At 41.2% G+C, this 13920-nt stretch overlaps 1 protein-coding gene across 1 annotated transcript in view; it reads left to right on the plus strand.

The window, feature by feature from the left end:
• Positions 1-565: 565 nt before the first annotated feature.
• The window catches only part of LOC108413582, a 33093-nt gene continuing 19738 nt past the window's right edge, over positions 566-13920 (plus strand). The window contains exons 1-5 of the mRNA XM_017686174.2: positions 566-1610; positions 3034-3240; positions 10122-10267; positions 12960-13066; positions 13159-13290. Of these exons, the coding sequence (XP_017541663.2) occupies positions 1448-1610; positions 3034-3240; positions 10122-10267; positions 12960-13066; positions 13159-13290 (755 nt within the window). The 5' untranslated portion in view covers positions 566-1447. The remainder of the gene's footprint in view (positions 1611-3033; positions 3241-10121; positions 10268-12959; positions 13067-13158; positions 13291-13920) is intronic.

Below are 13920 nucleotides of genomic sequence, written 5' to 3' on the forward strand. Positions count from 1 at the left end.
AGCTACAGGAGCCTCCGGACTAAGACCACCAGGTACCGGAACAGCTTCTTTCCAACAGCTGTCACACTCCTGAACTCTGCCTCCTGATACCTAAACAAATAACAATGGACTGTACCCTAACACACACAAATAACACACAGACTTAAACACCACCCAACACCACTTACCGGCACTTACATCTGTTGTATATACTGCCCATTATTGTATATACTGTGTAAATATTCTACCTGTTCATAAGTACATACTTACCCCCCTTCATATTTATAACCTGTTCATAGTACTTTATACCCCTTCATACTTATTCATAGTACTTTATACCCCTTCGTATTTATAACCTGTACATTCTTGTTTATAACCTGTATAACCCCCTTCATGTCTATACCCCCTCATATTTTTAACCTGTACATACTATACTTACTGTACATTGTAACATACATATTTATATTTCTGCTAAGCACTTCTGGATGGATGCAAACTGCATTTCGTTGCTTTGTACCTGCGACGTACGCAATGACAATAAAGTTGAATTCTATTCTATTCTATTTTCATGTCACTACCAAAAAACTGAGTTTTAGTCCATAGGTGGAGCCTTATTTTGACCTCACGGCTGCATCCCTGTCCATCATGGCCACATGGTGAGCTGTTAGATCCTGTTGTTTTCAAGTAAATGCCCCCCCAATGTCTGAAAATCAGTGTGGAACACTATGAACCATCACTTCCGAAACACACAATTTCTGCATATCAGTAAATGTTTTATGTTGTAGTAAAATATTATGATTTTATATGTGTAAAAATGTTGAAAGCTGTGTTTGCTAACCATGTACTTGATAGCAGTTTTGAGTTGCTCAACCTTGGCTAAAAGAATCTCTACCATGAGATTTGATCACTACTACTGGAATATGAGGTATCTGACCACCAAGATCATCATCTAAAAGGGTACATAGTTTTCTACAAGGATCATCAGCTTACCTTCTATCTGGACACAACTGTTTGACAGGCCCATACCTGGACCCTTTTTCAGAGTCAGGGGATGTTTTATGGCATCGCAGCAGGTCACATGAGAGCTGTGCAGCACCACAAAGGCAGCATACTAACTTTACATAGATAAAGACATACAGTTCATAGAAAACTAAACTCAGATTTTATTTTTATAATATCCATCCATCCATCCATCCATTTTCTAAGCCGCTTCTCCGTCAGGAGATTATAATATCTCATTCATGTAATAACAAGGGTAAAAACCAGTTTAAAGAAAGAGTCTGAGAGCTCTGCTGCATTCACACCTGCACACAGGAAAACCATTTAAAAGATAGTTCAGGTCTTGGTCACTTCCTTTATAAACACCACTAAAAATACAAACTAGCCACAGAGTGCAGCACTGCAGTCGTGATCCTGCAGAGAGAAACACAGCAGCTCAGTGTTTTACTGATGACTGTATAGATTAGAGATGTCTCAGAGTGATTATGATGATCTGATCTGCTTTGAGGAGCTGAACAGAGCAGATCAAGACGAGATGGTGGTGGTTGTGTATGAATGTGTAGATGCTGTTAGAGGCCGTGACCCAAACTCAGAGACGGAGGACACCAACACAAAGAGAATCCTACAGACAGGTAGGATAACACTGATGTACTTTATGGTACATATTCAGTAAGTATTCGTACTGTAGTTTTATTTGTATTGTGCTGTATGGGACGTATTCTTTGTGATCAACTTTAGGCTAGTTATGTAGCTTCTGTGTTTTTGGTCAATGTATAATCCTAATTTAATGGCCATCGTACAGGTGAACTTTGAGTTACTTTATCCATTTTAATGAACAAATTTTGGTTTGTCAGTGCTAGGCCTGTGCCTTAGACAGTTAATTGGCTTAAATAAAAAAATTAAAAAAAGTTTATTGATTTGCTACATGCCAAACTGTTGGTAAGCTCCTTGGTGGCAAGGCACCAAGGGTGGATGGGATTTGACCAGAAATGCTTAAGGCTGGATGTTGTGGGACTGCCTCTGCAATGTTGCATGGACCTCAGCAACTGTACAATTGGACTGGTAGACTGGGGTGGTGGTCCCTAATTCTAAGAAAGGGTACCGGGGGTGTTTGCCAGCTACTGGGGTATCACTTTGCTCAGCCTCCCTGGGAAAGTTTATGCCAAGGTGCTGGAAAGGAGACTCCTACTGATAGTTGAGCCTCAGACTGAGGAGGAACAATGCAGATTCCATACCAGCCTAGAACAATGGACCAGCTTTTCACCCTCACACAGATTGTGGAGAATGCATTGGACTTTGTCAACTCAATCTACATGTGTCTTGTAGACTTGAAGGCTTATGAATGTGTTCCCTGACATATCCTGTGGGAGGTCCTCTGGGAGTATGGGGTGCCAGGGCCACTACTCCAGGCCATTTGGTCTCTGTATAGCCTGAGTGAGAGCTGTGTCTGTATACTCTCACTCACACTCATTCAGTGTGAGAGCTGGACTCTGCCAGGATTGTGTCTCATCTCCATTCCTGTTTGTGATATTCATGAACAGGGTGTCAAGGTGTATCCAAGGTCAGCAGGTCATTATGTGTGGAGGCCAGAGGGTGTTGTCTCCACTATTTGCGGATGATGTCCTTTGGCCAGATAGTGAAGCTTCATTCGTTACTCTAGAAAACATCCAGTGTCCAGTGGTGGCATGCTTTATAACACTGCTACTGATGCTTGGCATTGAGCATAGTAATCATAGTGATTTTATGACACTCCCAGTGCACAGTTTTTTGCTGATGTTGCTTCCACATGCAGTCGAACTCTATATTGAGTGGTCCTACTCTGATTGCTTTATGGCTGAGCTGGTGTTGCTCCTAAACACTTCCATTTCACTATAACAGCATTTATAGTTGTCTGGGAACCAGTGACTGCTGTTGGCAGCCTCAGGCGACAGATGGAGGGAAAACAGGAGATGCAGGTGACTCCAGTGAGGTCACGAGAGCCTAGTCAGTGTTTACCTGGGCTTAAAACTTGATTACTTGTTATGACTGAAGCATCTCTGTATCTGTTCTCCATAGAGAGAAACACTGCAGGAAGCAGAAACCACAGACTGACTGCAGTGCATCTGGGGCTGCTGTGTGTTCTCCTGCTGACTGCCATCACACTGATATGGTTCATGTTCACTGCAGAGAGAAACGACTTACAGACCAGTTACCCCAACATGACCACAGACAGAGACCAGAGACAGAGAGAAAGAGAATTGGAGAGGAAGCTTTCTGAACTGGGTAAGTGATTAGTGACTGAATACAGCACCATGCTAACACGTGCCTAGCTTGCTGCAAACATCCCCCATCTTACTGGCCATCATTTCCGTATTTAAACCAGAACAGGCACAGCACTAGGGGGTCCCTTGTTAGCAGCCCTGAAAATGTTTGTTGACATTTTTCTATCAGTTATCTAAAGTTAATTAGCCTACCAGTTCATAAATCTTTTACACCTTGTATAAGATCTGCATTCACACAAATTACCTGTGTACCCGAGGCCATATTACAGAAACATCTTTTTGACTTAAGATTTGACAGATCAATTGTTTTTTTTACAATTTTGCAAGTCCTATTTTATATTATCTTGCAGCATCTTCTCAAGTTATGAAATCTTAAGCTACTCATTGTGCTAAACTGTGCTATTAGTCACTGCATAAAATGATAGAAACAGATGGTTAAAATAGACAATAAGACACCTCATGTTGTCTAGTTAGGATGTTTCTGTAATATAGTGTTCTCATCTGGATATAATGCATAAGACTATGAATTCAGTCCTAACTGGAGTTGTCATGTTGACTAAACAGATAAGATGAGAAGAAGAGTTGTTTGTGATAGAGGATGTTTGTGATGCAGCCGCTGGTATATACACATGCAGTGTGTTTAGTTTTGAAGAGCAAAAGTTGCTGCAGATTTGAAGGCTAGTCTGAGCCCATTTTCACACCTAGTTTGTTGGCTGAAGTCCACCCTAGAGTTAAGGGTTTTGTTCATTTGGTTCAGTTTATTTTTGCCCTGCAATGGTGGTTATTTTTGGTTTTTGACTGATCAGAAATTTGTCAGGGATATAAATGGTAGGTTTCTTTGGTGTTTTGTTTCAAGCTTTCATCATTATATAAATCCCAGATCTATCACTCATGTATTTTCATGCTCATTATAATGCACTAAAATAGACGTTAAGCATAGTAATAATAAATCTCACTCCATTTGTTACATCTTCTTTATGAACAATTGGTTTAATCACATGAGTTTGAATTTACCAATCAGGCGCAACCTACCAAAAATAACGTGTTTGATTGGCCTGTACCGAACAAGGCAGGTGTAAATTCTTAATGATTTTGCTTCATTTTGGTATCTTCTCTGCACTCATTCATCGGTAGATGACCCATTTCATATGTTTTACCACCAATGTAGAAAAACTCTGGCACTGCCCAGAGCAAAGATCATCATCATCATCATCATCATCATATGCGAATGCTACTAACAGTACAGGAGCTTTTACAAACAGTCCTTTAGACTGCTGACTCATATGGTGCAGGAGTGATGGTTAAATATGCAATGCCGCACAGTGAAAAGCCCACTGCAGAGAAGACCAGGCAGTGTAGCAGCACAGCATTATGAAGATCCTTCAATATAGATAACTTTGAGGTGTGGGTAGAGCTTTAGCGTAGCCACTCAGCAAGAAAATGGTAAAGCTCACTGATGGCTTATGAAGATTGTAATGCTGTGTGATTTCAAAAAGAGAGACCATAAGACCTATAGGGGCACCAGAAGGTCAAGCCTCAGAGCATGTCATAATCTGGGTCTCCTTCCCACCAGTTACTAATTATATTTTACAGATTCCTACTGATTATTTGAAAACAATGAAATTGCACTGAAATCACTTCAATTTGTCATACTACAGCCACATTGTTTTTATCTCGCTGAAAACATTCATTTCCAACTTTTGAACATGGATTCTAAACATGTGCTTTTGTATTTTGAGAGTGTTGGCTCAGAATGCGAGGTCATTACAAAAGCCATTTTATTAATGCACCTCAGTTATCCTGTCAGTCAGAGGAAAGAACAAAGTTTTCTTTATGAGCAGGTGAATCAGACTTGTGGGTAGTGTTTCAGCTGTGTTGCTTTGGTGATGCTTCCTGTGATGCTTCCTCTAGTGTTTTTTATGCTGGTTTGTCCAGTGTGATGTCTTCTTGTGAAGTTCTAGTGAAAGTCTACATATGTTACCAATTATGGGTCGTCATACTCAGCCAGCAGTGCTGGGATTGTTACTTGGAAAATGTATTATCGACTAGGTGTTAAAAATGCAAAACGGTACAAACAAAATAATACAATCTGATTATTTCTCATTGCTTTTGACCTTTTAAAACTGAAATAAAGACCAGATAAAAACGGTTTTCAACAACATGCCCTTTATTTAAAGCAAGACAAAAATGAATATTGTACTGTTTTAGAAAACAATATGAGGCCATGTATGAAGAACCTCTACACAATGATATGCATAACCCTGAATACTCATATAGGAAAATGTTCACTCGACCTGAGTCAGGATGTGGTCATAAAAAAAAAAGCTGCTGAAGGGTGTTGATTGGGTTGCAGGCAGGTCAGTTGTGGACATGTGGAGCAATGCTGTTGTAATATATGCAGAATGTGTTTTAGCATTGTCTTGCCAAAATAATCAAGGCCTTCCCTGAAAAAGATGTCTCGATGGCAGCATATGTTGCCAAAACATACATATATCATTCAGAATTAATGGTGCCTTCACAGATGTTCATGTCGCCCATACCATGTGCACTAGTGCACCCCATACCAAGGGGGCACTGATAACAAGCTAGGTGCTGGTCTTTAGCACAGAGGACACAGTGTCTATGATTTACAAAAAGAATTTAAGTTTTTGATTCATTGGACCACAGAACACTTCTCCACTTCCCCTCAGTCCATTTTAAATGAGCTTGGGCCCAGAGAAGGAAGCAGCATTTCTGGATTCTGTTCATACATGTTATGGGAAGGCAGGGAGGTGGACCCAAGTGAAAAAATTAAAACATGTGAGAAAGGGGGTCAAATACATTTGAGGCAATGAGGTGTGAATTTGGCACATTGTGGTCGAGGTGACCCAGAGCCAGGTCCGTGGAGTTACCATTCCACCACCAGGAAGCACAGGTGACAATGGCTTTGTGTTTTTTTTTTCCTTTGAGTAGTTTTGAAGCAATTGCTCTTTTTGGCTTTTTCCATCCCTCTCTCTTTCCATTTCTTTTTGTTTCAATACCCACCCTAGGCTAAGTACTGTACCGGTCACCCCTCTACAAGAAGTGTGACAAAGGACTGCTGTTTGCCACAGCCTTAAGTAGGGGTCCACAGGTGTGTCAGGTTGGGCCTGAAGTTATGGCACTTTGTCACTGTCGCAGGCTGGGCCACACAGGATACAGGATAGCAGTGAGCTAAAATTGTCAGTAAATTTCTGTAGTGTTATGACTGTTTTAACAAAATTGGAATGTTCTATTATTTGTTTTAATAAAATAGACATGAAAAGATATAGGGTCACTTAAATAAAAAATGATTAGTCTAAAGTCCAAGTTAGTTAAAAGCTTGAAATATGTTTTCAAACCTGACTTGTTAGAATGATCCATATATTTTAAGAAGTTGCAGTAGCTGCACTGTTTAAACTTGGGCACAATTTGCTGAAACACAAGCAGATTTATGCATCCAGAGTGAAAGTGTACGCAGAGTAATAGATTCTCTCTGAGCACAGAGGAGCCCTAATGTGTCTAATAGTGTGTAGTTTGATTGTAGGTAGGAAACATTGTGTTATTATGTGTTTGTCTCTTCCACCTAGTTATTGTACAGTACTGAGATGCAGAGTAGATGGCACAGTGCTGACCACTGGGTTAACAGATAACTAAACTGTTATTTACTTCAGCCCTCAGTTTGCAGCTTCCCAGTAGAGTATGAGCTCTAACAGAGCATGTGCTATCAGATACAGTACACATATATAACACAGTAAAACTGTTTAAAACCTCATTTGAATTTAACGGCAGATAGACAACAAGAGCAACTTAAGGCTACACTACGCTGGTGGAAATGCGTCATTTCATGCAATTTGCAAAAGAAAATTTTGTAACATGTTCTGCTATAGACCCCTTCCTTGAGGAGATGAATCTGATGATTGCAAGTCCTTTTGTGACGTGGAGCGAGGAGGCGGACGCACGTGCTGAGATAAGCGAGATTTATTAAGGGCAAATCCAAAATCAGGGTCGAGACAGTCCAGGGTCATAGAGCCAACACGGATAGATCGGGGGGGGGCAGACATCCCACATAGCATACAACACCAACAAAGCAAACAAAGAGTCAAACAAAGACCAGCAAAGACAAGGGGCAAACACGGGGCTTAAATACACAGGGAAAACGATGGACAGGTGGAAAACAGGTGAAGACAATCAGGGGCAGAGTCATGAAACAAAGGGGCTAAACCAAAACAAAACTGCACATGGGCTAAACCAAAACATGAACACATGGACAGGACTGGGAGGGGCCAATCGTGACACCTTTGAAAGAGAAACCAAAGAGAACTCTGTCAAAACTTGGAATAGTTCAACTTACCTTATAAGTAGATCTCTCTCATGAGCATGTGCGACTGAAGGCGGAGCTTTTTGAAAATGGCGGCAGGCCATTGCTAGCAAACTTTTCAGCTAATTTATTTCTATCCCGCTAGCTTAGTCTTAGACAGCATAAAAAATAAGTAACCATTTTTAGGTTTTTTCTTTTCTTTATTTCTTATCTAATTACTTTCAACAACTCCAACACTCTGGAGCACTGCGAAATATTCACCTATATAGACGACTGCTTTGATAGAGTTATCATGAGCAAGTCAAATAAGACACCATCCACAAAGAGGAGCCGCCCCGAAGAATCCCCAGGAGCGGCCACCCCACATACCAGCAGCACGGTGGAAGTTCTGGAGTCCATCAACAACAAGCTATCCAGATTTGAAGCGCGCCTGGGTCTAGTGGAAACACTCCACCAAGAGTTTCAGGCCTTGCGGGAGTCAGTGGAGTTCAGCCAGCAGCAGGTAGAATCACTCGTTGCAGAAAATGCGGTTCTTAGAGAGTCGGTGAAATCGCTCGCCGAGGGAATGACCGGGCTCTTGGAAGAAAATTTAAAAAATTAAAGAAACGGTCCTTGATCTCCAGTCCCGCAGCATGAGGGACAACCTAATATTTTCAGGAATCCCGGAGAAGGCAGACGAAGACCCGGTAAGTACAGTCAAGGCATTCATACAAACTCACCTAAAACTTCCAGAGGACACCGTTAAAAACATCGGCTTCCACCGCGTTCCCCGCCTGGGGGGTAAACGGCCGGATGCACGAAGACCCAGACCGATCGTGGCTAAGTTTGAACACTTCAAACATAAAGAGCTGTTAAAGAGCCGCGGCCGGGAACTGAGAACGGACTTTAGTATTAACGACCAGTTCCCCAAGGAGATCCTGGAGCGACGCAACGTCCTGTTCCCCATCTGTAAGAGTTTCATTCAAGAAGGCTGTCATTGCAGTGGATAAACTCTACGTTAACGGACAACTCTACCGCGACATTAATATCACACCATGGCTGTACTAATCAGGTGATCTGTATCAACATCGACGCCTTTATCCTAATACTTATAATATAATAATAATAATAATAATAATATCATATATCACTTTTCGACTAGTATAATAAGACATGTCTATGAAAGAATAATTAATGCCGGTTTAATAAGCAGAGTGCCTTAAATAATTTAAATGTATCAATCCAGACATTTGTCAGAATAAGAAAGTACTAAATTTCACATCATGGCGTGAAAAGGCAATAAAAATTTTAGAACATGTTATTAAAGATGGAAACTTTGTCACATTCCAGGAACTTATATCAGAATATGGAATAAACAACAGTAAATTTCTTGAATATCAACAATTGAAACTCATCATTCAAGAGAGATTTAATCCCAACCAACTAAATTTGGAAATATCAACATGGGTAACAATTTAATTTATGTACCCCTAAATTATTATCAAAACTTTTGATTATTGTTAAAATTTGATGACTCAATCTCCCTCCCGATAGCCAAATGGGAATGTGATCTTTCTATCAGTCTAGATCAAAGCTTTTGGACAGAAATATGTTCAAATATCTTCAAAATAAGTAAAAACCCCAACTTACAACTTATACAATACAAAGTCCTTCATAGCATATATTATATATCATAGCAAGAAACGGGTGAGGGATGACCTTCCCACCCTTCCACCCCCAGTGAAGTGTTGAGTGCAGGAGTTGGTGTATATGAATGTGGGGTAGTGTGTGATACTATGGTGTAGTTAAAATTGGGGGGACAGGTGTGGGGGCAAACATGGGCAGAGCCCCGGGCCACTGGTCTGCGGTGTCCGTCTACACCGTCCCCTCAAAAGCCCTAAATAGAGTAAGGGTGGTTTGTTGGTTTCACTGGGAAAAAGCATGTGCGACTGTGCCCCACTGCCCTCCCTCCCCCTCCACTCGCTGTTTTAGATGTCCTGGTTATGCACTCGTTGTGAAGTAGAGCTGCGAAATCAAATGGTTTTGTATGATGTGAGGACAGACTTGATTGCAGACTTGGATCTTGAGGGATTGCCAACTTCGATCTTGTTACCAGTGCCTTCTGAATTTTATACATTGTAACTTATTTGTATTATTTATTACATTACTTAGTCAGATGCTGCTTGACTGTGCCATTTGTAGCTTGTTTTTCATTGTGTTCCTATAATCCAGAGAGTTACAGCATGCAAACAGTTGTGTAATTGAGGGAACATACATATTAATGTGGCCACAAGAGGTCACCATAACTCACTGAGTTAAGCCAGGCATTACTGGGGTGTCTCCTGCTGTAGTGTTGTTTATAGCCATATATAGCTCCAACAGGAACTTCAGAGTGAACCATGCCTAGATTACAGTAGAGAGGGTTAGCCACAGGACGTTTAAAAGTTTAAAAGTAAAAAGTTTGGGAACAAGTGGAGTTTGAGTTTTTTGTTTGACTTAATTAATTAATTAATTACAGTGTTGCACTAATAATGCATTATTGTTATGAATGTGTTTTGGGCTCAACTCATATTCTGTCTGAACAGAGAGACTCATTAACCAACAGGAATGGATCTACTTCAACTCCAGTATTTACTACATCTCTACTGACAAGAAGAGCTGGGATGAGAGCAGACAGTTCTGCACAGAGAGAGGAGCAGACCTGGTGATCATAAACAGCAGAGAAGAACAGGTGAGAGTCTTGTGGGGTACATTTAAACAAAGCCTCTAGCATCATACTTTCTTGTTCGTTAATTGATTTTCTATACACCGATCAGGCATAACAGTATGACCACCTCACCTTGTCCATTTTATCAGCTCCACTTACTATATAGGTGCACTTTGTAGTTTCTACAATTACAGACTGTAGCCCATCTGTTTCTCTGCTTACTGTGTTTAGCCCACTTTTACCCTGTACTTCAGTGGTCAGGACCCCCATGGAAACTCACAGAGCAGGTACTATTTTGGTGGTGGACCATCCTCAGAACTGTTGCTGGAGTTTTATCAGTTCCACTTCCCTATACAGCAAGTGGAGCTGATGAAATGGACAGTGAGCATAGAAAGAAGGAGGTGGTCATTATGTTATGCCTGACCGGTGTGTGTGTGTATACACATACATACAGAAGTCCTGATAGGTAAGAGGAAAACTTTAAAGTGCATTCCTGAGGTGAAGTTCCACTTTATTCATTTTTTTATGCATCTAAAACATTTTCCACAAATTATTTCACAGTATTGCTTGGGGGAAATAAATAAATAAATAAATAAATAAATAATATATATATATATGTAATAATAATAATATATATTTATACACACACACATATACATATATACATACACACACACATATATATATATATACACACATATACATATATACACACACACACACACACACACACACACACACACATACACACACACACACACACATATATACATACATACACACACACACACACACACACATATATACATACATACACACACACACACACACACACACACACACACACACACACATATACACATACATATAAACTGCTCAAAAAAATAAAGGGAACACTCAAATAACACATCCTAGATCTGAATGAATGAAATATTCTCATTGAATACTTTGTTCTGTACAAAGTTGAATGTGCTGACAACAAAATCACACAAAAATCATCAATGGAAATCAAATTTATTAACCAATGGAGGCCTGGATTTGGAGTCACACACAAAATTAAAGTGGAAAAACACACGACAGGCTGATCCAACTTTGATGTAATGTCCTTAAAACAAGTCAGAATGAGGCTCAGTATTGTGTGTGGCCTCCACGTGCCTGTATGACCTACCCACAATGCCTGGGCATGCTTCTGATGAGTTGGTGGATGGTCTCCTGAGGGATCTCCTCCCAGACCTGGACTAAAGCATCCGCCAACTCCTGGACAGTCTGTGGTGATTCGTGGCGTTGGTGGATGGAGCGAGACATGATGTCCCAGATGTGCTCAATCAGATTCAGGTCTGGGGAACGGGCGGGCCAGTCCATAGCTTCAACGCCTTCATCTTGCAGGAACTGCTGACACACTCCAGCCACATGAGGTCTAGCATTGTCCTGCAGTAGGAGGAACCCAGGGCCAACCGCACCAGCATATGGTCTCACAAGGGGTCTGAGGTTCTCATCTCGGTACCTACTGGCAGTCAGGCTACCTCTGGGCTGTGCGGCCCTCCAAAGAAATGCCATCCCACACCATTACTGACCCACTGCCAAACCGGTCATGCTGAAGGATGTTGCAGGCAGCAGATCGCTCTCCACGGCGTCTCCAGACTCTGTCACGTGTGCTCATGTTCACATGTGTGAACCTGCTTTCATCTGTGAAGAGCACAGGGCATCAGTGGCGAATTTGCCAATCCTGGTGTTCTCTGGCAAATGCCAAGCGTTCCTGCACGGTGTTGGGCTGTGAGCACAACCCCCATCTGTGGACGTCGGGCCCTCATACCATCCTCATGGAGTCGGTTTCTAACCGTTTGTGCAGACACATGCACATTTATGGCCTGCTGGAGGTCATTTTGCAGGGCTCTGGCAGTGTTCCTCCTGTTCCTCCTTGCACAAAGGCAGAGGTAGCGGTCCTGCTGCTGAGTTGTTGCCCTCCTACGGCCTCCTCCACGTCTCCTGGTGTACTGGCCTGTCTCCTGGCAGCGCCTCCAGCCTCTGGACACTACGCTGACAGACACAGCAAACCTTCTTGCCACAGCTCGCATTGATGTGCCATCCTGGATGAGCTGCACTACCTGAGCCACTTGTGTGGGTTGTAGAGTCTGTTTCATGCTACCACGAGTGTGAAAGCACCACCAACATTCAAAAGTGACCAAAACATCAGCCAGAAAGCAGAAAGGTACTGAGAAGTGGTCTGTGGTCCCCACCTGCAGAACCACTCCTTTATTGAGTGTGTCTTGCTAATTGCCAATAATTTCCACCTGTTGTCTATTCCATTTTCACAACAGCAGTGAAATTGATTGTCAATCAGTGTTGCTTCCTAAGTGGACAGTTTGATTTCACAGAAGTTTGATTTACTTGGAGTTATATTGTGTTGTTTAAGTGTTCCCTTTATTTTTTTGAGCAGTGTATATATACATATACATTTATATACATACCTATATACATATACACACAAATGAGCTGTTTTTGTTTGTTACAGATGCATAAAACATGAATAAAGAGGAACTTCATCTCTGGAAAGCACTTTAAAGTTTTCCCCTTATCCTTCGGGTCTTTCGTACGTCTGTGTCTGCTTTAGTAAAAGGTCTTGATTAGACTGTGATAAGCTGTTAGATGTGCTGATGTTGTAATAGGCAGTTAAGTGTGAATTAAATGTGTTATAGTGGTCATCTCACTTCAACAGGACTTTATTTATAAGTTCAGAAGAGGTCATTGGGCTTGGATTGGTCTGACTTACAAAGAAAGTGAGAAAATCTGGAGATGGGTGGAAGGCTCAGCAACGACCATTACGTAAGAGATCACTGAACTGAACTGATGATGCAGTTTCTGACTCACTACTCACTGCTCTGATAAACACATTAGATACTCTGACTGTCTTTCAGGTTCTGGACTCGTGGGACAACTGGTTCAGGACTTTGTGTCATAACTGGCTATGGGTCTGATCCTATACTGAACTGGAATAATTATTACTGTGAGAGAGAGTATATCTGGATCTGTGAGAAGAGAGTATTTACTTAAACAATTTACTTAAATGTAAAATGAATAAAAACTAGCATATGAATCTTATTTTGAGCATTTTCTTAAAAACTCACTGATAAGATTGAAGGAGGCATGAACAAGCTGCAAGCTCAATACCACTGAAACTTTACCTTTAAATCTTCACATATTTGATCCTTTTTTTTTTACTACTCATCACTAACTTATTTATCAACAACTAAACAGTTGTCATAGGCGATTACTACTTTTTACCAGAACATTTCCCACGTAATGATTAGTCTGCTACCTTAGATGTGTTGAAGCTCTTCACTATAAAAGAAGAAATTTAAACACAATTTTACTCATTTTAAGAATTTGGTGTTTTGGAAGGTTTTTAAGACTATAAAGCTAGACGTCTGTCCCATTGCAAGGTGGAGCCTCCATGGATTGGACTTGTCCTTCCAGCAAATCCCACAGATGTTTGATCAGATTAAAATCTGGGGAATTCCGAGGCCTCTCCAACTCTTTAAACTCCAACATGTTCCACAAACCATTCCTGAACTGTGTCTGCAGGGTGGCTAGCTGGCTGTCCATTTGACATTTCAAGGCCTCTAATTTCTTGAACTTTGTGTCATGTTCCTCAAACCATTCCCGACCAATGTGTGCTA

The sequence above is a fragment of the Pygocentrus nattereri genome, chromosome 22 (genome assembly GCF_015220715.1).
Source record: "Pygocentrus nattereri isolate fPygNat1 chromosome 22, fPygNat1.pri, whole genome shotgun sequence".
Taxonomy (NCBI): Eukaryota; Metazoa; Chordata; class Actinopteri; order Characiformes; family Serrasalmidae; genus Pygocentrus; species Pygocentrus nattereri.